This window comes from Pempheris klunzingeri, chromosome 2 (assembly GCF_042242105.1).
Source record: "Pempheris klunzingeri isolate RE-2024b chromosome 2, fPemKlu1.hap1, whole genome shotgun sequence".
Taxonomy (NCBI): domain Eukaryota; kingdom Metazoa; phylum Chordata; class Actinopteri; order Acropomatiformes; family Pempheridae; genus Pempheris; species Pempheris klunzingeri.
The window spans coordinates 8,904,507-8,931,564 of NC_092013.1; the positions used below are offsets into that span (position 1 = coordinate 8,904,507).

At 39.6% G+C, this 27,058-nt stretch overlaps 3 protein-coding genes across 3 annotated transcripts; all 3 read left to right on the top strand.

Moving 5' to 3' along the window:
- Positions 1-1,159: 1,159 nt before the first annotated feature.
- On the top strand, positions 1,160-5,235 carry fmoda (fibromodulin a). The gene is given in 8 exon segments (XM_070849612.1): positions 1,160-1,199; positions 1,202-1,245; positions 1,248-1,283; positions 1,939-2,334; positions 3,730-3,852; positions 3,963-4,103; positions 4,196-4,463; positions 5,038-5,235. Coding segments are annotated over 8 exon segments (1,200 nt in total). The 3' UTR covers positions 5,190-5,235.
- Positions 5,236-9,396: 4,161 nt separating this feature from the next.
- On the top strand, positions 9,397-15,795 carry slc6a14 (solute carrier family 6 member 14). Its single transcript, XM_070844306.1, has 15 exons — positions 9,397-9,462; positions 10,033-10,177; positions 10,288-10,419; positions 11,738-11,899; positions 12,222-12,336; positions 12,426-12,558; positions 13,603-13,743; positions 13,851-13,986; positions 14,075-14,167; positions 14,262-14,387; positions 14,464-14,582; positions 14,675-14,774; positions 14,860-14,969; positions 15,317-15,484; positions 15,634-15,795. Exons 1-15 carry the CDS (start codon positions 9,397-9,399, stop codon positions 15,793-15,795), a joined length of 1,908 nt encoding a protein of 635 aa, XP_070700407.1.
- A 3,859-nt stretch (positions 15,796-19,654) lies between these two features.
- LOC139215255 (sodium- and chloride-dependent neutral and basic amino acid transporter B(0+)-like) lies at positions 19,655-26,572 on the top strand. The gene is made up of 15 exons (XM_070846167.1): positions 19,655-19,708; positions 20,577-20,721; positions 20,824-20,955; positions 21,467-21,628; positions 21,847-21,961; positions 22,051-22,183; positions 22,855-22,995; positions 23,770-23,905; positions 24,193-24,285; positions 24,379-24,504; positions 24,699-24,817; positions 24,939-25,038; positions 25,593-25,702; positions 26,142-26,309; positions 26,444-26,572. Exons 1-15 carry the CDS (start codon positions 19,655-19,657, stop codon positions 26,570-26,572), a joined length of 1,863 nt encoding a protein of 620 aa, XP_070702268.1.
- The last annotated feature ends 486 nt before the right edge of the window (positions 26,573-27,058 follow it).

Consider the following 27,058-nt stretch of genomic DNA (forward strand, 5'->3'; position numbering starts at 1 on the left):
ATTTGCATGTGTTGAATATTTGAAAGGAATGGATTTCAATTTATTTCTCCAAACAAATAACGCCCAGACACATCATGACATATCATGTTCAATTATCTATTCAACAATCACACTACCCTTTCCTTGTCATAGTAGAAAACAGTGTACCATGATAACAAGAAACAGAGGAGATGGAGAGAGGAAAAAGGGAATGAAATAGTACTGAGAGTCTGTGGCTCTTTAAGATGAAAGATAAAAGAGGGTGATTCAGATGGAGCTCGTGTCGGAGGAAAGATACAGAGCAGGAAGAGGCCCACATTAAGACCAGACAGACAACATGAGAGGACTGTCACACATGTTTTCATTTAACCCTTTACAAGATGTAAGGTTGCTGGAGAGAGTTGGAGCCACCCCTGCTATGAAACTTTGTCTCTGGCACAGAGATCTTTGCTAAATGGGCTGAGGAGCAAGTGAACACTAAGGCAGTTTTTGTTATTCATTATCAGTCTATCTGTCTAAATAATGTTTGAAAGCAAAACCTATAATCTTTGTACAGTATTGTCCCTTACATTAATAGCAGCAGGAGAGTATTACTTTGGTCAACTGCTGAAATCACCTTTACCAATGACAGGATAGATGTCTTTCACACTGTCAACTTTAGTAGGCAGGAAATTCATTGGCAAGAATACAGACTCATCAATCAATTTAATTATTGCTGTGATAATGCACAGTAACATTACTACACTTGTATCACATAAACTATCACATAACTAAATTGCACGCTCACACACACACCCTCTCAGTATTGCCACTGATGGTGCTGTAACAACAATAGAGGGGGTCTTTACCCCTGCGTGACAGCATATTGCACTGTTCAGAAAAGACAAGTGATTCAGCATTAACGATCCAGTGAGCCCAAAGGGTCAAATGCGAAGGTGCAAAGGTCTGATCATTGAAGGAGTATAGTGGGGTTCAGCTGAAAAGGACTGTGCTACACACAGATGGGAACAATCCCTCACAGCCACTGCATCTCACATCATTCACATCAGTGGAAAAAGAGGCTCAAGGGTGGGGGGCGGGAGGGGTTGAGCGAACAAAATGGGGTGCAGGCGGGTGGATAAGGGGGTGGAAGGAACCAAGAGTGTAGGAACAGAAAGAGAGAGAGGGGTGGAGAGGGGGGATGGCAGAACGGAAAGGAGAGTAGGGAGGGGAGGAAAGTTTACAAGTGTTTGTCAGAGTCCCCTCCAGATCTTAGTACACTCTGAGTGAGAGAGGGGACAAGGAGGGTCAGTCTCTCTGATCAGGTAGGTGTGTGTGTGTGTGTGTTTGTATGTACATGCATGTGTGTGAACATGTGTCTTTCTGTCTGCCTGCCTGTCTGTCTGTCCATCTGTCTGTCTCAGTGGCATTTGTCTATGAAACCTTATAGGACACGAATAAACACATGATGATAGAGTCATATTTTTGCTTGTCTTCTACAAATCAAAGGGTAATTATTGGATATTTTCCCACAATTTTGGAGCAGCAGTGAGAACCATTGACAAAGCTGGCTTTCATGGTTAGGTTTTTTTCTTTCTTCTCAATGCTTCCTCTCTGGATTCCCTGTGGATTAAGAACCCTAAGAATGTACCTCTCTGTGGGTAGTTACATTTCTAAAACAGTGAGAGGAGTTGTGTTTGTGCAAAGTTTCTTTTTTGACTTTTTGGTGGCTTATTGAACATTTTGTTCATCTATTTTTGCAAATCCTGTACCTCTATGTTATATAACAGAGTCACTTGCCAATAGTGGATACCAAGGGTCTGCACAAAGACACATTGTTTCAGCTCTGAGCTGTATCTGTTTCAAAATTTAAAATAAGTCAATGTAGCTCCATTAATATAATAGTTCTGTCAATTTGTGAATAACTATGTTTGCATTTTGAATTTTATTCCTTTGTCTCTCTGTCTGTGTCTCTGTTAGATTACAGTGAAGACTTGTGTGACTATGGCCATGCGTGTGGTGATTGTCTTCCTCTTGTCTGCCCTGCTTCCATTCTCTCTCTCCCATCGATGGGACCCCCTCGCTTGGGTATATGGCCGGCGGAGCCAAGGACATGAGTTTGCCTCTCTGCAGGCAGGCCCCACAGGACTGGAGTGTCCAGATGAGTGTGACTGTCCCCCCTCCTTCCCAGTCGCTATGTACTGTGATGGGCGGGGCCTGACAGCCATGCCAGCCATTCCCTCCCGTGTGAAATACTTGTACCTCCAAAACAATGCCATCACAGCAGTGCCCGACTCAGGTCTAGTCAATGCAACCAATCTGGTGTGGCTCATGATGCATCACAACCAGCTGACATCTGATGCCATTGGCAAGAAGGTAAACCTACATCTGGTCACAGTCAGATGTGGCCAAACATGCGAGCTCGGAGCATAAAGCAAAGATGCTGGTATAAATGGTTGTCAGGTGGCTGGCAAGCTGTGTAATTAGGAAAAAGTAATTGTTTTATTGCTGCAAATGTGAGTGAATGAAAGTTGGATTTTTATGCATTCGGACATGGTGAAATTATGTATAAAAAAGCTTCCTGTCTGCTACAGCATACACATCTGTGAAGTAAATCACTCTCCTTTGGGAAAAATTGAGAAACCAAAAAGGAAACATTTATATTTTTGAGTTGTATTATGTCACTTCTTGTCTTTGCATTAATCCATTGGAATACAGTTAGTTCTCATTTTACATAGATGGAGAACTTGTTTCCATGCAGCCAATACATTTTTCCATAAAACAAAAAAAAAAAACAGTAACGGCACTGTTCTAAAACAGATTTATGGTTTTAAGTGTCTGTGTCCAAAATCACTCCCTATTTACTATATAGTGAAGTAGATTTACTGTCCACCATTTTACTTGAGTGTCTTAATGGTTGAATTTGTCCGCAACATACTGCCCTCAAATATTCCAAAGTGGAATGAAAAAAGTAGAGTCTGTCTGTGGCGTATACACTAGACTCTGTTAACAATACCATAATGCAATGCTCCCTTTTTTAAGATGAAAAAGATTTCCTATTGTCGCATGATATGAAATGATAATGATTACTTTTCGAAATCTCAATTCACTGCACGCTGTTGCGTAAAGTATTGAGTGTCCATTACAAAGAGTTCATGAATGTTCTTTGTTCATGAATGAATGAACAAAGAAAGTGATTTCAGAGGCAGCCACTGACCCAACACCGCAAGAACCAGAGACACAAACAATCCTGCTCCTAGCGTCTAATTCCTATCTAACTTACAAACATGTACAAACATCTTGCGCAACACCAAACATTGACATCTAACCTCTCCATTTTGCAGGCTAGATAGCTAGTTAGCTGGTCGGCTGCAGCACATTAAACAGCATTTAAACATACCATTCTCTCTTCAGTCAGTTTTGATGATGGTGTGGTCCTTTCTCCTCAGTGCCATCACTAACATCATACTGTTTGTCCAGAACTTGTAGCTGGATTAATGGACAGTGAGAGTTTGTTTACTTTGGAAACTTGTCATTTCCCTGCTGGTGCTCAGCCTCAGCTGTCAATCAAACAGTCGAGTGAAAGGAAAAACCATTTTCCTTTCCCTTAAACTTATTTTGTTGGCAACCCTAAACCTAAAACAGTATTAATAATACATTTGAATTAATAATGGCATCTTTTTTGACAGCAAATAGAGATAACTTAACCTGTACTTTTTCATGCTGTTAACATAACTATTATTCTTACTATTCTCCACATCGTTTTTGTAGGCATTCCTGAAGATGGAGGCATTAGAGCGTTTGTATCTACAACACAATAATCTGACCAGCATTCCATCTAACCTGCCTCGCGCCCTACGAGACCTGAGACTTAACCACAACAGGATTGAGAAGGTAAAGTTTTGCATAGTTGCAATGTTTACGCAGAGCCCCTCTCTTATCTCGTGAACACTTTTGGCCACACATCTGAAACACCAGACTTTAAAATGGTTCTTGTTGCCCAGGCAACAGCTGCAGATCTAGAGGGAATGGATAACCTCACTATCCTGTACCTCCATGACAACTCTGTCACTGACATGGGCACATCCCTGAAGGCACTGAAATCCCTCACACTGCTGGACATCAGCGGCAACAAGTTGACAAAGGTAATTGTGTGTGTCTAAATGTTCGCAATTGTCCTTTAAAGTCAATGATTAATCTCCAATCCTCACACAATATTGTCATTAATTGATTCCAGGTCCCAGAGGCACTCCCCGAACATCTGCACCAACTCTACCTGGAGTCCAACTCCATTGATTCTCTACCAGAGGGCTTCCTGGGCCGTTTCACTCAGCTGCAGTACGTCAGACTGGCCCACAACCAGCTAACAGATAAGGGTATCCCTTCCAACACCTTCAACGTGACTGGACTGGTGGAGCTGGACCTGAGCTTCAATAAACTGGAGCGAATCCCTCCAGTGAGCACCACATTACAGCATCTCTATCTGCAAGCCAACCAGATCAAAGGTAAAATGCATACACGTATAAGTTATCATTTGTGGACGTGCATCTTTTCAGAAAACCTGTTGAAAATGCTATTCTAAAAAGCTGTGAAAGAGCCTGAAAACATTTTCTACGAGCGATGCGGTTTGGACACAACACATTATATTCTGCCAAGTTTTCAGTTAGAAAAGATTTAGCAACATTTTAATCAAAATCAGATATCTGTGGTGTTGTTGGCTGATGTTTCCAGGCCGCTGTCAATCAAATCAGACCAAATCACACCCACACAGTCTAGATGAAGCAGCATTTTTTTTTGTGTAGAACATTATTTACGGAGGTTTCCTTCCACACTTTAAAGTTGGTTGTTGCTCATTTAGGTGTGAATATTAAACGCCATAGAAAGATATCATACCACTACTTTACTACTACTGCTACTACTATAGCAGCAGATTCATTTTCCTCCATAATATACAGACCAGGTGCTGAGATGTCAGGTGTTTTAAATAGTGTTACTAAAGAAGTTTGGGAAGAGATATTGCAGTGCCGCTGTGTGTGTACAGGACTAAATTGTGAACCACCTCTCCATCCGTCCCTGTAGAGTTCACTCTGGGTAGTTTCTGCAGTGCTGTGGATGTGACCAACTTCTCCAAACTGCGGACACTGCGACTGGATGGGAATGACATTAGTCGCCAGGACGTCCCCTCAGAGTCGTCCCTCTGCTTGCGGCTGGCTTCCACCATTGAGGTCTAATTAATGTGTGTGTGATACAATGTGTGGCTCTCTGCTCACAAACGCAGCTCAGATTACAGCGTGTATCAACAGTGTGACACTTTGTTGGTGTGACGTGCCAAAACCAAAGCACGGCAGGAGCGATGATAAGCTATGATTCAGCATTGTCAGCAGGTGGCAGCAGTTTGTACTGTAATATCCACATACACATCACCGTGAAAAGCAAAAGATATGTACTTGTTTACATGGCAATGGTTTTACAGATTTTGTTTATCCTTTCATGGATATTTGATATTTCACAAGGCATTTTCTGTGGAAAATGTTAACTAGAAAATCTCAAACATAAAGGGTTTCCCTAACAAATCTGGACATATTGCCACGTCTGGTTTTATTTGATTAAACAAAGCTCTTTACTATGTAGAAGAAACTTTTTCTTTTTTACATACTGAAAATGATGTGAGCCTGATCCTCCTTATATGTTGCTGCGAGGATTAATGATCTTTCTTTCTATATATCTTTCTTTCTGCCTTCCTTCAAAGCATGCCTTCCATTTTTTTGTGTTTGTGTGTGTATCATGTATGATTTGGATTGTTTAATTTCAAATCATTAGTTGTCGTAGAAGCATGACAATATCTTCATCATTTCTCTGACGACCTTGTCCCAAAGTGATATCTTATTGCAGATGGGTACATTATTTTCTCCAAAAATGCTGGCACTTGTTTTCGAAGAGGTTGCTCTTTCCACAGTGAAATCATCTGTCCTTAGAGACATAGATCGATATCTATGTACCATGTGAAAAATATCTTCATACTGTACTGTAGTGAATCACACATTCAGAGGCCTTTGGATGTATGAATTATAAACCTTGAGTTACTGACAAAGGTTTTAAGTTCATGAGCCTATTGCGAACTAAATAAAAGTTTGAATTTTAAAACAGGCCATCGTCCTTTTTGTATTTTTTTTAGTGTCAGTGTTTTTAGTGCACTGTGTTTGACTTCCTTTGTGTGTATGTGTGTGATGTGGGTTTGATTCAGTCATTTAATGGACCGGGGGAGGGGATTGAGAGGAAACACAGGAACACTGTCCTTTGTTCATGCTGAACTGAAGTAATAAATCAGCTATCTTTTCAATCAAGGCTCATGTAGACACTCTCCTTCTCACTCTTAAATACACACGTTACCTGAAGCATATGAGAAATTGAATGAGAGTTCCTCTCAAACACATTGACACTCATACAGAGTGCAAGTATTTTCAGAGACTATAGATCTTCATCTGCTCACTGTAGAGTGTGTCAGTAAGTTTCTGCTGCACATCCAAGTTGCTTGTGAGCTGGAATGTCAACAATTTCATGAAGGATACTTGACCTTTTAGACTCTGCAGAGGATTTAGAGGGTGACTCCAGCTAAATAGATGTTTACTCTGTAAATTTGAAATGAAGAAATCGGAAAGAGTCAAAGGGTTATATCTGATGGTATGCTTTTCAGCAATGCCACAAAGGCAAACTGTGATATTTGAATGAACTACAAGTGCTGAATCTCTGTCAAGATATCAGACATCAGACAAATGTAAATATTTGAAAGATACCAACTGTGTGAAATAATCTGGCTCTTCATTGTCCTCTATTCTTGAATCTATTCCCACAATCTCATTTTTCATCTCATTTTTAGTTCCCTCTGAATGGCTCGCTAAATGGAGGGAACTGCCACTGTAGACAGCAGCTGCACCTTCTTCTTGGATTCTTCTGGCCTACCACACTGTTTTCTAATATGAACCAGGTTCTTCTGAGGTTGTTGATTTGGTTGTTGTTGAGTGTCTGACTCTGACAGTGTGATAACTGATGAATGAGTGATGAGCTGTTGCATCAAGGCCAAACCCTATGTATCAGCTGGCCTATGGTGGGACAGTCAGAGGACACAGGATGCCTATATTTATAATATTCATCTCTGTCACTGTGTTTTGTAATCTGTGGCCACACCAGCAGATGCCGTCATTACAGCTAATATATGTTATAAGTTTACAGCTGTTAGGCTGTGGCCACACATCACTGACCAAAATGGCACAGAAACCAAAAGAGCATCAAGCAGAGTACATTACACACAGGCACAATGAAGACACTGAGCAGAGATATAACTACATCCCGTCTCTTTAACTGTGAAGATGTCAGTGATAACTGTTGTTACTATTCACTTACAAGCCTGTTTTATCTGCATTTGAATCTCATGCATCTGCATCTGTCATTAATGCATGCACTACATCAGAGTGCATGCTCTTTTGAATATTTCCTGCTCACCTGTTTTGAACCTGTGATTCACCCATAATCCAACCATGAAATGTGTAAGTTTTGAATTGTTAATAGAAAAGTTTTGAATCTTTTCTGAACCAGCAGACTACCTGAAAATCAAGAGGATTTCTCTGTAGAACACGAAAATCCTCTGGAACAGCCGTAACAAAATATATCCCCAAGAAATGTCTCCAACATAATGAGGACTGGGTCACACACAGTAAATGGATTAAGCAGTGGTTTTGATAAAGATTATTAGACTCCGTTTACTGATTTCTGTTACTGAATTCAGTATTTAAAAGGATGATTTGTGTATCTGATGTAGGGTTTTGATCATTATCAAGCAAAGTACTGCAGACATGTGACTCACCTCCTTGTTTTATACTTAAAAAAAAAAGTAAAAAAGTTAAACTTAGGCTTGTTTTGTAAATGTGCACATGGGTGCAGTGGAGCTGCATTACTACATTATTCTACTAATAGCAACCATCACCATCACAATGGTCATTAATGTTTGCAAGTACTGTTGCACTGAAATGCTGGAAGTAATACGGACCTCTCAGAACAACCACAGGCAACTTGTCAGTGACGATATGTGAGAGGCAGATGTGTATTCAACAGCAGTTCAAGACACCGTGGCCCATTATTAGGCACACTTAAGTCAATGTGAATGATCTACAGAGTTAATAATTGCACAGCTGAACCATCTGGGCACATGAAAGGCCATTTTAAAGGCTTTTAAAAGAGCAATGAAATATCTGATGTTACTGCAATGCCTCTGAAATAAAGATAATTAACTCATAATCTACTAAAGTATTTTTAAACCATTGTCACTGGCAACTATAATCAACATTTTCATATTAATAATGGATCAAATGGCAATGTGAAACCTATTTCAAAACTGTTATCTAACTCTGCAGTGCCTTGTAGCTCTATGTCATATGTTGGCAAGTGGAACATTTAGCTGCTAAAAGCCAGATATTTAATTTAGGAGGTGGTGGAGACCAAAACAGAGGTAAAGAGAGAGTTAGTACTGGACTTAAATTTGCTTGGTGGCAAGAAACGTGACTCCACATGAATGCCAATGTTGCTGTATCTGATGTAATGTTGTTTGTTAGTGAGTTCGCCATAGCAACTGAGGGGCTGAATGCACTCGTAAATAGATCATACCCCATAAGAAACCAATTACACACACACACACTTTTTGAGATCTGCATGTCTGTTCATCCATGACTGTTACCATAAGTGTAATAGATGTTACAATAATCTGTTGATTAATGGGTCATGCAGGACTTTGTCAGTTATCTCTCCATGTCACCAGTCGTGTCATCTCACATGGTTGTGGTCACATTCACAGGTTGTGTTTAAGGGTGACATAGATGCTCGTATGTTAACAGTACAGTGATTATGTGTGGATGTCACTGACCAAAATGAGACCTCTGGATCATTAGTCACAGCAGCAGATTTAAGGTTGTTGTTAAGACACGGTTAGTCAGCTGAGTCACACACACACACACACATCCAGCAGTCACTGCTGCAGTGTTTTGTCTTTTTATCAATACAGTGGATGTAACATTTTTATCACTCCAGTCTGAGGTGAGGAGTCATGTAGGATGTATTGACATTGTAGAGTATTGTAGGAGAGACCAGGGTTAGAAATACTGACATAATACAGAAACACTGTCCTGTGCTCTACAGATTGAGATTGAGTTGGTGTACAGTAGGTGAGGCACTAATAAGTTCCTTCAGTAGTAAATCGTGATTCCAGTTAGAAAAAAAGGTTAACTGCACACCCCAAAGCTGCTTTGTGGTGTCATGGGGGAGGGTCTGTGCAGGTGATTGGTTGAAAAACGTCACTCCCTTGGCTGCTGAAGGTGGGGAACTTTAAAACAGACCTACCTGAGTGGTTTGAATTTCTTGCACAGACTATTAACAAGCAGGTGGCAGGACATGAGGAAATACGGCTGGAACAGTTTTAAGGATTTAATTTTCAGAAATCCTGCTGTTGTCGACCAGGTAGGAATGTAAACCCGTTTGACCAGACTTTCACTTGATAGTTTAGCACACAATAGTTACATTGAATGACACTGAGGACCTGAGTGTTTGTCTGTACTTCTGATTTTTTTAAAGATACAAAAAAACAATGTAAATCCAAAGAGGAGCACAAAACAAAACACATTATTTTATTATTATTATTATTATTATTTTATTTTATTTAGAAAAATGGAAGTGGTCACGCAAGTGAAAATTGTCTTTGGGTGATGATGAAGCCTTTTTTCTCCCACAATCTTAATGTGACACAATAGTGGAAATAATCAGATTTCCCAATAAAGACTTACTGTATTTACTTTTCTTAAACATGACATACTGTATTTGTATTTAGACGTAACAAGTAGTGACTCTTCAGTTTCAGCACACACTATCCTATGATATCTACATATTTTAGTCAGATATTATTAGATATCATCATTCTACTTTTTCTTTTCTTCCTGTAGTTGTTTTTGTTAACATGTTACAGGTACAATATACAACATCTGACACATTTTACACCTTTTATCATAAGTCTTGAAATGTTTCAATGAGCAGGACCCACATGTGGATGATGGCGAAGAGAACACTGAGCGTGGAAACTGGGCCAGCAAGAAGGAATACATCCTCTCTACGATCGGCTACGCTGTTGGACTGGGAAATATCTGGAGATTTCCATACTTGGCCTACAAGAATGGAGGAGGCAAATATTTGGTGTCTAATCCATCAGTGTTGGAAGTCATGTTTGATAGCATCAGTGTTAATATTGTATTTATTTTATTCCTGTACCACCCAATCTGCCAATTTGAGCAGGTGCTTTTCTCATCCCCTATTTTGTGATGCTGATGGTGGCTGGAATTCCTCTTTTCTTCCTGGAAAGTGCTTTTGGTCAGTTTTGCAGCCAAGGTCCAATCAATGTGTGGAGAGCAGTGCCAATCCTGCAGGGTAAGACTCCCATTCAAGTCTTATGAAAGATGAGTCAGGTACATCTGAAGGTGAGGATGTCAAACACTTTATGAGGATTTGGTTCATTATTAACTGCAGAACCAAAAATATGTCTTTTTTAATTACATTTAGGACTTTTTTTATGTGTCCAGACTCACACAGAGCTGCAGTGATTATTGTTCTTTTGCTTTACCTTTATAGCCGATGCATAATCATTCAAATCAAAGGTACAAGCTGGATTACAACCTCACAGCAAGAAAATTTAATGGATGCTTTCACAGTTTTTCAAGTCTGTCACTTGTCAGGTGCCCATATGAACTTGAAATAGGTTTTTCTCACAGTAATTGTTCCTCCTGTTCACACTGGGCATTAAAAGATCCATTCCTTATGTGCTTTCAATGTAAGTGATGGGGGACAAAATCCACAGTTATCTTTTATTCAAAAATATAATCCAGAGTTTATCCAAAGCTAATATGAGGCCTGGGCAGTCAGAGTAAAGTGGAGGCCAATGGTTATCTTCCAAAGTTCCAGTCTTTTTAGTACAAAATTCATTCTTTTGGTTGATATCCCTCCACTGTAGCTCAACAGGGAAACACTGTGTATAGAAAGACAGAAGAGGGAAGTTCATACTAAAAAGACTTGGGAGGATATTAACTTAATTTGCTGAGGTCTCACATTAACCTTCTGAATATTTTTTCACAGAGCAAGGACTGTGGGAATTTGTTCTTCATCACTCACATTGAAAGATCTTTAGGAAGTATGAACAGGATAACAGCAAGCAAAACCTGTTTCAGTGTTTATATGGGCACCTGATGAATGGTTTCAGACAGACTTGGAAAAACTGTCAACCCACTCTTCATATTTATCTTAAGTTAAACTGAAATGATAAGAAAAAAACTCAACAGAATACCTGTAGAACTGAATTTGGAATGTTTGGTAGGTTTGTGTAGGTACAGTACAACTAAAAATCACATTTGAGGCAATGAAATCAAGTGACACTTAAGGATGTAATACTAAGTACAGTTAACATTACAAATACATGATTAACAAAACATTAATCGGTGCAACAAAAGGCTATAATGACACCGGAGGTCAATACTGTCTTGAGAACTGAAAAGAAATGTCGACTCTCAGACGCTTTTTTTAAAACAAACATCTTTATGAAGGGAAATGTCAGGACAGTTAAAAATACATGCACATTAACTGATAAAGAAAAGTTCAATAAAAAGTAAATTTTTTTTTTATTTCAAAGAGGTTTCTTACAATAAAACTTGATAAAAGCAACAGTGTTGTATAACCTCTCTCTCTTCCTCCCCAGGTGTTGGCATTGCCATGGTTATCGTGACTCTTATAGTATCAGTTTACTATAACGTCATCATCGCCTACAGCCTGTACTACATGTTCGCCTCCTTCCAGTCTCCTCTGCCGTGGTCCACCTGCCTCAGCTGGGCCGACAGTAACTGCAGCAACACGCCTATGGGTGCTTTTTTTAATCTCCAATTCTTGTGAAGGGGTGTTGATTGAATCTGCTGCTTGATGGATGCTGGTATCAGTGTCTTAGGGTGGGAGTAGCAAATAAAGGATAAATAAAAGATTGAAAACTATACTAAAAACAGGAACTGCAGGTCAGAGGTGTTTAGTATCAGTGCTTAAAAGTGTTCTCTTGCAATATAAAAGCAGGTTAAAACTACTTCAGGTAAAGCTTAATAATAAAATGATTCTTCCATTCTGACAAGTTATTGATTGTGGGCCTATATACTCATTACACAGACCCATATTTGTATATATATTTACTTTTCTAGTGTACTGCAATGTCAGTGGGGTTTTAGTGGCCAACTGGACTCAGGAAAACAGCACTTGTCCTTCATCCAACATGATCACAGTTCCAGTGCAGAGCCCGAGTGAGCAGTACTGGGAGTAAGAATCACACACTCACGCAAACATACATGAATACACACACTTGTTATACTGCTGTGGCTGTACAGTCAGACGTCTCTCCTCCTCAGTCGTGTGGCTCTGCAGAGATCCAGTGGTCTGGATGAAACAGGACCAGTAGTTTGGCACTTGGCCCTCTGTCTGCTGCTGAGCTCCATGCTCGTTGCTGCGGCACTGATCAGAGGCATCAAGTCCTCAGGAAAAGTAAGTAAGTTCTTCCTCACAGCGAATCTTTGCCCACAGGCCAACGTCAGGGCCAATGCATATTCTAAGCCCACTGCAAAAATCAACAGCAGAATGTCCCGTGATTTTTGTCTAAAGGGTTTTTTGCAATGTGAAAAAAGCAAACTTCTCACGTGGCTACATGCCAAAAAAGACTCGTTCCATGGAGCTAAAATCCGTGCATTTCACTCAGAGTTTAAAAACATGGGCTTTTGAACATATCTGGTATCATATCTTAGCTGCCATGAGACAGGACAGGGAGTCCATTGTTTCCAACCACTATCTGTATTTCCCATGTCAAAGGAAATTCCACATTTTGGGATATACGCTTATAAGCTTTCGTGTTGAGAGGAAACTAAGACCTGATAACACTGTCATGTCTGTACAGTAGCAAGACAAGACAAGAGCCTTTATCCATGCTGTCTGCTCTGTGAGGCAGCGCTGAGGCAAAGTGGTGCTTTGAGCTAAATACAACCATCAACATATACAGTACAACATATTCACAATGCTTACATACATGTTTAGCAGGTATGTTTGTCATGTTTATTATTTTAGTTTAATATTTGCTCAGCACTTAACACAAAGTACCATCGAGGCTAATAAGTTTTAGTTTTGTCACAAACCAAAAGTTTTAGAGACGCTTATAGGTGGATTTGTTGACTCTAGTTAGCTGTTACCCACTTTTCGTCCATGAGTTTTTGTGCTAAGCTAAGCTAACCAGATGCTGACTGTAGCTTTAAATATTCTCTTTTTAACTCTCATTTTAACAAAAAAAAAGAGCAAGTAAGTTTTAAAGTGTTAAATGCCCAATGGTTCCATAAAAATCTACTCATTTATGTGCAGATTTTAGCTAAAACTAGCCTGAGATTACGGTTGTGTGTGAAATGTTAGATGTATATTTACCTTTACATCTGCAGGGCCTGATATTAGAATTTATGTTTGAAAGTCAACAGTAACAATGCAAAAAGATATAAATGATTTAATGACTTTTTTCACAGTTTTTACTCTTGGCTTTTGTTTCTCCAGGTCGTGTATTTCACAGCTACATTTCCTTACGTGGTGATCGTGATCCTGCTGATCAGAGGTGTGACACTAGAGGGAGCTCGAGATGGGATAGAGTTCTACATTGGCTCTCAGTCGAATTTGACTAAACTGACAGAAGCACAGGTTGGGACTCAACTATCCCTGCTGAGATGCGCCACAGTACAGTAATCTAAGATTGAGAAATATAACTCTCCTTTGATTTAAAGCATGTCTGTGTTTTTTTTTTTTAGGTCTGGAACGATGCAGCAACTCAGACCTTCTACTCTCTTTCCATTGGCTGGGGTGGAGTCATGACTCTGGCTTCCTACAACAACTTCCACAACAATATGTTCAAGGACGCATTTGTTGTAACACTTACCAATGCTGGTGGGAGCACAGCTACTCTGACTGCATTATTTAAATAAAGTTTAAATAATGTATATGTGTATCTTGTTAATCTTTCATCTCCTTCTAGGTACCAGCGTGTTTGCAGGCTTTGCCATATTTTCAGTTTTGGGTCACATGGCTCACGTCTACAAAATGCCAGTTGGAGAAGTGGTGAAGGAAGGTCAGACGGACACACCATGTGGGCACCAATTAATACGAATTTGTAAAAATCTCTAGGTGGCCTCTGATGTACTTGTGTCTTTGTCTTTGTACAGGATTTGGCCTGGCATTCATTGCATATCCGGATGCTCTGTCTAAGCTTCCTATTTCCCCTCTGTGGTCCATTTTGTTCTTCTTCATGCTCTTGACTGTTGGTCTGGACTCTCAGTTTGCAGGAATAGGTGAGATCTTCAGTTGCCACATTCAGACCTTTGCTGTTTCCATAGATTGATGTAAATCTCTCTTCCTTTTCATTAGAGGTGATCATCACCTGCCTGATCGATGCCTTCCCCACAATCTTCAAATCCAAACGTGCTTTATTGACCATAACAGCATGTTCCGCCCTCTACCTCGTGGGCCTGCCATGTGTCACAAGGGTAGGTCTGACTTAGTGAAACTTAATGTGACTGTTGTGTGAGATAGGCCTAGTTACAGTAACTAACTCAGCTTGTGTGTGTGTCTCTGTTAGGCAGGAATATACTGGGTAACTCTAATTGACCAGTTTGTTGCCACCTGGGTGCTGCTTTTTTTGGCTTTCTTCGAGATCATTGGTGTCTGCTACATATATGGTAAATATGATCAATGTATATCTGCACAGATAAAAGCTTTAAAGTCCAGCTACAAATGTATGTGTATTCTTCTCAATCTTTCCAGGAGGGAACCGCTTCATCAAAGACATTGAGATGATGCTTGGAAATAAGAGTTTCATTTTCTGGCTGTGGTGGAGGGCGTGTTGGTTCTTCATCAGCCCCTCCGTCATTGTGGTGAGTCCAGCATCATAAAACATTTGGACATGCCACATGTTGATGTGTCCCATCATAGGACACATACACAAGAGCAACATAAAAGAAATAGAAAAAGGTGGCTGTCTGTCTCTGCCAGCTGCCACTGAACTTGTGTTTCAAGATCTAAAACTGAATGATGGCAAATCAAATGAATTATATTCAGATTTCATGTTTCAGCTACTTTTGAGCAAATTTAAAAGTGAACATATAAAACTGACCTATGTTCAAACAGGCTCTATAAATAAATCTTCAATCTTCTTACACATATACACAACATTAGTTTGGATCATGTTTGATGGATGAAAGTGTCTGACTTTGTTGTCTAGGTGATCCTGATCTGGTCTCTGATGACGATCAGGCCCCCCTCCTATGGAGAAGTGCAGTTCCCAGACTGGGGTTTGTCTCTGGGCCAGTGCATGGCTGTGTTCATCCTCCTCTGGATCCCTGCCGTCGCTGTGTATAAACTGATGAGGGCAGAGGGAAGCATCTGGAAGGTGTGTATGTGTGTTACGATAGCTGACAAAATATGGTGGTTCTGAACACCACCTCTTTTACCATTTTTCCTATCATTGCATGTTGAGATTTCTTAATTTCATGAATTCAAAGAAGGAAAAAAATGACACCAACCTCTTAATCTCCACAGCGTCTGAAGTCATTGTGCTCTCCAGCTGAAGAATGGCATCCCTACCTGGACATCCATCGAGGACAACGCTACTCAGAAGAACGCTGCCGTCGCAGGACAACCCGTGGAAACAGACCAGAAATGAATGTAAATGTGAATGTAATCTCTAGCTCTTGGCTCTGATGTGTGTTTTTGTGTGTTTACCTGTCGGTTTTCCTCTGTGAACACTTTGAACTGAAAGTTAAAGCTTCATTAAGTGATTTTTGACACTGATTTTCACAGCAGATTCTCAGTATCTAATATGTTAGCTAATATGTTAAAACAGATAAATCTTGGCAGAAAAAAAAGTAACATGGGCATCCAAGTCAAGTCTAACACACACTTGTTTTAGTTGTGGTTTCACCAGCCACTTTTATGTTTCCTGTCCACTGTTTCCTGCAGCAGCAGGCAGCATTCAACAAGCTTGTGTGAGTTCATGTATTTACAGGAAATGAAACAGAGCCATGTAGGACTCAACCAGACAGACCAACAACAGAAAATAGTAATTAAAAGTGGATAAAAGATACTAGAATAATCATAGTAATGCTTTCATGCTAAAGAAGGTCATTTAATTTGATGTATATATTTAAAATGCTGTTTAATGGGGCTTAAGAATCACAAAGTGTGTCTGTGGACTTTTTATTTATTTCACTGTCTTTCATCCTAAATGTTTAAATGCTCTGTCAGGAGAGACTGTTTCTGTGTCAGTGATGATGCTTGTCTGTTGTCAGTACAGCTCCTGTTCACCACTGCACATCCTCTGCTCCTCACCTCTGATATTCAACAATAAATGAATTCTTTCTGCATCTGTGGCATGCGATGAAATTATTCAGCCAAGCTAGTGATGCAGCACGAATGAGGCAGAGGTCAAACTGATTTAAATGCCATATTTATGTAGATCAGATATTTAAAGGCTGATCTGACATTGCTTCAGTGGCAAGGTCTTGCAAAAATCAATCTCCCAACGTTGACCTGAACTCTTTAAGCTCGTCTTATTATCCAGGTAAGAATTGCATCATGTAGTGTCGTGCCTGTGACTCACCATCAGGTTGCTGTGCTCTCTGCAATCTCTTTTTTGACAGAACCACTTGGGGGCGCTAAAGTCATAAATAGTGTTAGAGCCCAAAACAATGACACACACACTAAGTTTATTATTTCTTATGTGCACCACGCTAAAATGATCCTGATTTACTGCAGCTCTGCAATAAATCCAGCAGGTTATAATGTTCAAACTGTTCTAGAGAGGAGTAGATCAAGTTAATTCCTCATAGTGGGCCAGTCTGATATCTGAACTCACCACATGTTACATTTGGACCTAAAATGGATGCCTCTGACTCTTTGTTCACTGGAGAAAGTTCCTTACAGATGGCAGGGACATGACCAGATTACAGCAGCACCATGAGTGCAAAACCAAGTGTTTGGTGGCTCAAAACGTCATCATGATCCAGTCAAACTGGTCACTTTTATTGATCATTCTGCTGCATCTTTACTCTCTTAACACCAAAGACCACAAAGGAAATAAGTCTTGGGTGTCATTGTCTCATCTGTGTCATGTTGTAGGCGTGTGTCTTTTACTGTGATGTTTCCATTCTTGGAAAAAGTCAAGTAAACTAAATGAAAACTAAAAATGCATCATCCACTGCAGCAACATTATTCACTGCTGTGGGGAGAGGTCTCAATTCTAGCAAAACCAGATAAACCGAAGATGTGTGTGTGTGTGTGTGAGAGTGTGTGCGTGTTAGAGACATTTGTTATCCAGTATTTGCTGATGTGTCACTTCATATTTACAAAAGAACTTCTCAGTATGTGTGAACAGCAAAATAATATTTGATTAAGCCTATGGGCTAATAATAGCTGTCAGAGCAAACGTCTGTGTGTGTGCGCGCGTGTGTGTGTGTGTGTGTGTGTGTGTGGTGCTTCATAACATCACATATTCACTGGCGTGTTCATGTAAGAGTGTGTTGTATGGGTGTATTTCTTCATATAATATGCTTTTTATTGCATTTAAAGTGTGTTTAAGATTAGGATTAAAACCTCCCCTGTTTTTTCTTTTTATTTCCATCTCATCTAATGCTTAGCATTAGCATTTCCCAAACTCAATTCTTTGTACTTCAGAACCGAACAAAGCAAGAGGAGGTACATCTGAGAAGAAGAAGAGACCCAGTAGAATAAAACAAAATATATTGTGGTGAAAGATGAATGAATGCAGGATTCAGACTTCTTCCTAAAGTAAAAGAAGCAACACCACACTACAAAAATACTGCATCACTAGTAAAAGCCTGCAATCTAAGGATTATATAATAATCTAAACTTCAATATAGAATTTATGTTAATTATGCAGAATAGTACCATCTGTTAGCATATACTTGCACAATATATCGTACTTAATCATAAAAGCGATCATTAATCTGAAATATCCCCTTACCTGAATTTAAGATAATTTGATTGGTTAGTAATCTAATCAACAGAAAGTGAACAAAAAGTGTCTTCAATAATTTCAGGTCAAAGCTGCGATCATGAGAAATGTTTGAACACACACACGTCGGCACTCTGAGGCATTCACTGGTCCTCTCTCCTTCTCTATTGTATTAATGTAACTGGTGCAATTATTTGCTCATTCGCTTCAACTTTTTTATTAACATGTGTTTTTGGTAGTTTATTTTTACAACAGACAAAAAAACACAGATTGTTAATAACCATTATTGCTGTCTTTCTTAAGATGAATAAAATCATGGAGTAACCATTATTGTAATGTTTAGACGGTACTTAATACATATGTTTGAGTTAATTTATCAAAAATATATCTACAATGTTGTCACAGCTAACAATTCATACACTTATGCGTTTAAAATTTCAGCATCAGCATCTTTAAAACTTTTTCTCCTGAATCTACCTCTGTAGTTTTTCTCACATTTACCTGTCTGAGTCTTTCTGGCCTCTGATTGGTTAGTTCAGTCACATGTGCGTTAAAAACCAGGAAGTGTTAATGTTGTGAAGCTGATGAAGAAACTTTCATGAGAAAGTTACGTGTCTCCATCCTGCTGTTTCCTCTCAATAAAAATTATGATCCAACCACATATTACTTTTGAATATTTATTTTCAGCCAATGACCTCAGTTCACAGTTTTCTGTCAAATAAAAACACCTTAACAGGTGTTCACCTTTCAGTGAGCGATGCCATCAGCTTTGTTTGTCACCACTGAGTGTTTACCAGTGTGTCTTGTTTGTTAAACCTCCCAGTGTGTGAACAATACAGAGAGTATTTGATCAAGCTGAGGGGCTCATTGTCTCAGCAGCTGACCCTGTGTGTGTCTTCGCTCTAATCAGCTGCAGAATAGAAGTTGTTAATAAGTAGTAGTTACTAATCCACCAGTTACTAATATAGTTACTTTTCAGTTCAAGATTTTATAGGTAAAACGAATGATTACTTTAACAAAATTGAATTGTTGTAGATTAAACTATACCCGGCAGTTTAACAAGTCTCATTTTTTAACTTTAAAAAACAAAAAATATTTTAACAAAAGATTCTGCTATTATATTCAAGTGGTGAATATTTAACTCTAAATCAAAATCAGAGCTAATTAGACCAGTGGACGAAGAAGACGTCTTCATATTACATTTCAGTGCTGCATCTATTTTATGTATACTTCTTTTTTTTCGATAATTTCGATAAGATAATTAGCTAGATGGTCCCCGTCAGCCTCCAGTGGTTCCTGGCAGTGAGCTGACTGCCCTCCTGCTGCCCACACCAGGCCAAACTGAGGACAAAGAGGTCGCTGGGAGTGAATAATGTCTGCAGAATCACCGCCTTAAAACTCACTTCAAAGCTTGAACCTTGAAGCGTTAAACTGACAGACAGACTTTTGCAGGCAGATCCACCTGCAGATGAACGGCAGCCTGTCTCTCTGAAGGTGTTTGCAGGAATCCAGTTTGGTCGGTGTAACCTGACAGTTTTTTTCAATTTTAATTTTATTCTGTAGACCATCAGAAGCAGCTGAAACGAAATGTGGAAGTATGGCTGGAACACTTCCAAGGATCCTGCTATTCTTGCTGATCAGGTAAGAGGATTGTTCGACATCTATATATTAGTAACAAACTGTAGCCTGGTTTCTTCTATTATTTATCACAGTGTTTAAAATATGCATTATTCACATCGCTGATTGAAGTGACAGCCAAGTATTGGCTAGTTTGTTAGACAGATGGTTCAGTTTGCTACAAACACAACAAAAGATGGAGAAATATATACAGCAATATACAGCAGCCTTGCATGCCACCATTTATGTCCTATATTTAATATGATAACATTAGGATGATTTATCTACCTTCTGCTACAGCGGTCGTGTGATGGATAAATGCACAGATGTGTTTCCCCTCAGAGGTTGAGTTTGAACATTTGCTTGATCCATTAAACTTCTTATTCAACATGATGATGGTAGCAGGTGTCATTCAAAGGGCTGTTAACAGACCAAAAGGGAATTTCTCTGTTTTTATGATGATTCCAAGTGGGAGGTGACAAGTGCGTTTTATACACCACCATGTGTTAGATAGATAGATAGATAGATAGATAGATAGATAGATAGATAGATAGATATATAGATAGATAGATTCATTTAGGTCAAAGCCACCAGACAAAAACGATAATTTTACCTTGCAGAAATAGAAGGTTGTTGGTGTAGTTGCTGTTACTGAGAGGTAAAATGACTGTTACATCTAGTGATGTAACGTCTGTTTCTGGTTGAACAAAAAGTATCTTACAGGTCTGTCTTTGTAAGGATGCTTTCTGTAATCATTATCAGACATTTGACACTTTGCATTAGAAAACACAAAGGTCTGGTTTGTTTGGTTCTTACATTGTTTATACCATCAATTTATACCATAGATAATATCTAACTTAAAAAATGTTTTTTTTCACTCTGCTTTCAGCAGGACTCTCATGTGGATGATGGTGATGAGAATCCTGAGCGTGGAAACTGGACCAACAAGGCCGAGTACATGCTCTCTATGATAGGCTTAGCTATTGGCCTGGGGAACATCTGGAGATTTCCATATGTAGCCTATAGGAATGGAGGGGGTAATTATTTGGCTTCAGTGTTTAGAAAATTACTAACTGTATGATGACACTGTTGTGAGTATTATGAACATTATGAAAACATGCTTTTATCCCTGCGAGCAGGTGCCTTTCTGGTTCCCTTCTTCCTGATGCTGGTTTTGTGTGGACTTCCTCTTTTCTTTCTGGAAAGCGCCATCAGTCAGTTTTGCAGCCAAGGCCCGATCAACGTGTGGAGGGCAGTGCCGATCATGCAGGGTGAGTCTGAGAGGGCAGAAGAAAACTTCTGCAGCTCAAGGCCGACATATTAAATGTGACTTATTTGCTGTCAGTAAACAGTAACACCCAGTTTAACTATTTGATAAAAATTTAAATCTCAGTGAGACAGATCCTCCAAAAATATATTATAATTATTGAAAGAGCGGCCACTCTTAATTGCTACAACAATTAAACCTGAACAAAAAACAACAATTAGAACTAAATAGTAGATAAAAGTACATAATAGTGGATAAAACAGAATACAAGGTAACAAAATCTGATCCGGTCCCAAACATTTACTCACATTGCAACTAATTAAAAAGTTACAAATGTCCTTATGGGTTGCATATAAGGAAAGCACATAGTTATCCACATTGTACTATACATGGATAAAGCAGCAGAGAAAAGGTTAAAGGGCTCAGTTGGGTCAGATAGTAGATTTTTCCATTTAGAAATGCTATATTTCCATAACACTTATTATACATGTATTATTGCCTGTTGTCTTCTCCAGGTGTTGGCTTCTCCATGGTTATAGTGAACGCATTGGTGTCAGTTTACTATGGCGTCATCATCGCCTACAGCCTGTACTACATGTTTGCCTCCTTCCAGTCTCCTCTGCCGTGGTCCACCTGCCTCAGTTGGGCCGACAGTAAATGCAGCAACACGCCTCTAGGTGCCTTTCCACTCCATCACCTTTACTGATGATGACATTAATATAACTGAAATAGCACACAGGATGGAAAAGTTCAACAAAGTATCCTCAAAGCTATTGAAGGGCAGTTCAGTGTCGTTCATCAGAATCAAGCACCATAGATCCATGTAATGCAAACACTGCTTCTTGGGAACTATTTATATTTGTTTGACACAGACTGACATTTTCTCCTTTTCTAGTGTACTGCAATGTCAGTGGTGTTTTAGTGGCCAACTGGACTCAGAAAAACAGCACTTGTCCTTCATCCAACATGATCACAGTTCCAGTGCAGAGCCCGAGTGAGCTGTACTGGGAGTAAGAATCACACACTCACGCAAACACACATGAATACACACACTTGTTATACTGCTGTGGCTGTACAGTCAGACGTCTCTCCTCCTCAGTCGTGTGGCTCTGCAGAGATCCAGTGGTCTGGATGAAACAGGACCAGTAGTTTGGCACTTGGCCCTCTGTCTGCTGCTGAGCAACATGTTTGTTGCTGCGGCGCTGATCAGAGGCATCAAGTCCTCAGGAAAAGTAAGTAATTCTTCCTCACAGCGAATCTTTGCCCACAGGCCAACGTCAGGGCCAATAGTCCATAGTTTGTGAAAATCAACTTCTCCCTCCAGTGCATGAAAACAAGAGTGTTTGTTGAAGGGTAATTCCAGCATTTTTAAACCTAAGCCCCATTTTTACAAATTTTGGGTACAAAATTACTGTTTTTGTCAATGGAGTCTGGTGGCTTTAAACTAAGTGATATAGTGGTTGTTTCTTGTTAAGCAAAAAGGTCTTACATGTCTTTCTCTGTAAGGATGCTTTCTGTAATCTTATCAATTTGAACTATAAACTGAGCCTGTCATAGGCGAAAACAAGCACTTTTATGGATGTACTTTGACGGGCATGGTTGCCCTAAAGGATGACATTACAGCCACTGTAGCCTGTTTGTGGGTCCCAGCTGAGGAGATCTACTGGACCAGTTGAATCTTTTTGTACCTATCAGTCACTTTAAACTCAAAATATATAAAAATAGGGTCCAGGTTTAAAAATTAAAGTTAATTAATTAAATTATTAGTTATCCCTTAAGGAAGGATTATATGATAAAACCATATTCATAGATGAACACATCACACGTAATTTTACATCTCTTCCAAATGAGACATTTGCATTTCTCTGCGGTCATCTCACACTTGAGGCTTTTGTTTTTCCAGGTTGTGTATTTCACAGCTACTTTTCCGTATGTGGTGATTGTGATCCTGCTGATCAGAGGTGTGACACTAGAGGGAGCTCGAGATGGGATAGAGTTCTTCATTGGTTCCAAATCCAATTGGACTAAACTGACTGAAGTACAGGTAAGAAGCCAGCTGTTTACAACACAGCAGGGCCTTAGTCGGCTCCAGCCACAGCAGCAACTCTGTGTGCCATTAATATTGCAGGCTTTTGTTCATTAACTAAAGTATTGGGGAAAAAAACTAAATTTTTACCTGATGATGATGCTAGATGGAAAGTTAAAGGATCACAAAAGTTGTTAAATTTTTTCTGAGGATCCACTGAAAATCACAAATGTTGCCCTCATTGCTTACTTTGTGTTTTTACCTGTAAAACATTCTGCAGCTGCCTTTACAAAGTGTGCACTTTTGCATGTAGAATGTATACAACTGGAACATGCTACTTTAACACAACATTGTGGCTCGAACTTTGACCCTCATGCTCATACATCCACCGCAGTCCTACCGTGCCCAGTCATCTCTCTATGCTCAGTCACTGTGATGCATCAGAGTAGCCACAAGAGCAGGCTGGCCTGCAAACTGCAAAATGCGATGGTTGTATGAGGACATCCTGGCATTTGTGGCATACTGCATGTGACATACTACATACTTGGACAGACTAAAACTTTTTCTGGCATGCTAAATAGTATGGTAGCAAGGGCATTGGAACTAGAGGTGCTAGAGGAAGGGCAAGATATAAGGTACAACATTTCAAAGCAATCCACCCAATAGTTTTTGTGATATTTTCAGCCTGGGCCTACTGACAGACACCCCCATAGTCACACCACCAGCAGGGCTAAAAATTGTTTGTAAAATATGTCCTATATCACTGTTTTAAAACATGTTGGTGTGTTTTAGGTCTGGAAGGATGCAGCGACTCAGACGATTTTTTCCCTATCCATCGCTGCGGGTGGAGTTTTGACTCTCGCTTCCTATAGTAACTTCCACAACAACATGCTCATGGATTCATTTGTTGTAACTTTCTGTAACCACGGTAGGAAAACAACTATTTCATTTGAAGCACTGTTTCTAATAAAGTTTATCTATTTTTGTATCTTTAATACTGAGAAAAAAATCCTCAGTGCTAAGTAAAGCTAAAATAATTTCATGTTATAAGTACGTAATTTAGTAATTTTATTAAAACCACGATTTTGAAAATTGGTGAGCTGGCGAAGAGCAATCCAGAGGGACCACTCAGTCCTTGGACTCATCCATATTAGTTGTTGAATTCAATTTCTGTGGCCAAATATAAGTGATGTGACCATTTTCATCTCCTCTTAGGTACCAGCGTGTTTGCAGGGTTTGCAATCTTTTCCATTTTGGGTCATATGGCTCACATCTATGGAAAGCCAATTGGAGAGGTGGTGAAGGATGGTCAGTCACTTAGAGGATACTACATTACTTTTCAGAAAATGTCAAAAAGCCGCTCTGTGTTCTCTGATGTTCTGTTTCTCCATCTGTGTGCAGGATTCGGCCTGGCATTCATTGCGTATCCAGACGCTTTGGCTAAACTTCCCATTTCCTCTCTCTGGTCTGTCCTGTTTTTTTTTATGCTTTTCATCATCGGCCTGGACTCTCAGTTTATACAAATAGGTGAGAGTGTCATTTAACAGTGGCTCAGGGGTCATTCCTCTCTGACTTTCATGCATTTATATTTAAAACTAATCTAACCAAAGCAACAGTCCTGATCCATGTTGAAGCAGAAAATCACTGTTTACCACTCAGCCTAAAGTAGTTCAGTTGGCTGAGTTGGATGAGTGAATTCTCATCTCTCCTTCTGTCATTAGAGGTGATCATCACCTGCCTGCTCGATGCCTTCCCAGAAATCTTCAAATCCAGACGTGCTTTATTGACTGTAACAACATGTTCCATCATCTACCTCCTGGGCCTGCTATGTGTCACAAGGGTATTGTAGATCTGCCGACAGTGACTTTAATAACATTGTCTGATATTATTACCCTGCTCACCTGCAGCGTGTGTGTGTGTGTGTGTGTGTGTGTGTGTGTGTGTGTGTGTGTGTGGGACAGGCAGGAATATACTGGGTAACTCTAATTGACCAGTTTATTTCCAACTGGGTGCTGCTCATTTTGGCGCTAATGGAGGTCATTGGCTACTTCTACATATATGGTAAATATAAATGACAGCTGTATAAACTGTATGTGTGTGCACATATACCGACTGTATGTGAATCTCAGTAATGAATTAGTCTCGTTGCTTCTCAGTACTTTCAGACTTCCTTATCCTCTCATGTCAGTCTGGACCGAAGTGGCTCACCAATCGACTTTCATAGCCTTCCCTAGAGCCAGACCACTAGAAGGGTTACATTTTTTCGTAAAATAGGCAGGCACTATAACTTTAGCGAATGCTAACACAAACTGTTTCTGCTGTAGAGTATTATGAGGAGTATTTTGTGCAGTATTAATCATTTTTGGACAGAAATGCCCAAACATCTTTTACATAAAGGAATACGCTATATGCAAACCATTTTTTAGTAGAAAGAATTAATTGTTGGTTTTGGTCTTTTGGCTGGATTTGTTAACAATAAGTACAACATAGAATGCCCCCAAACTTAACAGAATAATAGTCCTCTTCACAGTAATCTATTATCTGTGATTCATCCCTCCTCTGGAGACATGGCCATGAGTACTGATGTATGTACATGTATTTGTCATGTGTTACAGGTGGGGACCATATTATTAAAGACATTGAGATGATGATTGGAAAAAAGAGCTTTTGCTTCTGGCTGTGCTGGAGAGTATGTTGGTTCTTCATCAGCCCCTGCATCATACTGGTGCGTATAACCACTCTTGGCTTCTTTTCCTTTATATTTTACCACCTTTAACAAACACTATGCCTATTTTCACTTTCAATTCCCTCTTCACAAAGCACTTTTTGAAGGCTTTATGACAACATAAGCCTGCATAATGCAAGTTTAAGATTGGTCTGCTTTCTCTCTTTTCTCTCTTTTGTTTCTCTTTGTGACTGTTGTTTTGCAAAACGCTCCACACATTAGATTTATTTACTTAACGTTATGTTTACTTGAAGAAGTATCCTGGTTTAAGATTAGTTACATCTGTGAGTTTATTAAAATTGTAATTAGAGACAGTGATTCAGAGGCTAATCCTCAGCATAACAACACAGAGAAAGCTCCTTGACATGAGGGCTTTGGGTCATAAAGGCCGGTGTGATACTTACAGGATGTTCTGCTCACCAAAAACTTTTCTGCCTAGGTGGTCCTGCTCTGGTCTCTCGTAACCTTTGTGCCTCCCTCCTATGGAAAGGTCCAGTACCCAGTCTGGGGCTTGGCTCTGGGCTGGTGCATGGTTGCGTTCGTCCTCCTCTGGATCCCTGTCGTCGCCGTGTATAAGCTGATGAGAGCAGAGGGAAGCTGCTGGATGGTGTGTATTTTATTGTGTATAATACAGGAAGCACTTAAAGCACATTGAAATTTTCTTCTATAAATTTTAAGCAATCATGTAATTTTAAGAGTGAACCCATATTCGTGATCCTGATCGTACCATACTTTCTGCAGCGTCTGAGGTCATTGTGTTGTCCCTCTGAGGAATGGCATCCCTACTTAGAGGTTCATCGAGGAGAACGCTACTCAGAAGAGCGCTGTCGTCAAAGAAGAGCAGAGTCAACAAACAATAGGAAAATGTAACAAATGTAACATCTAGTTTATGGGTACAGTGACCAGCTGTCCCGCTTCATGCAGGACTGCTCAGCATTTTTACCTCTTGTCCCAAGTCCCACATGTTGAGAAGATGTTGGCTGACTGTAGTCTAGATTCTAGACGCTTTCGTAAAATCTGGCTTTCATCCAATGGCTGTGAAGACATCAGGGAAGGCTGTCACTAACAACTGTACCATAGCTGTCATCACAGATCTTGACAGTGAATATGTACTCAACACTATGTACATATGTAGTCTATACATTGTGAACATTGCCAAAACAATCTCTATTGTTGCATTTGTCTTTCTGGTACAATATATGTAATGCTTTTAAACAAAACTTTGTTTAGGTTTTCTTTACTTGTTATATACACAGTCTACATCCGTGCTGTGTTGCACTGTGAAATACATAAAGAGAGTAAATAGATGAATACACATTTTTTGTTGTAATGGAAAACCTTGCTAATTTGTGATGT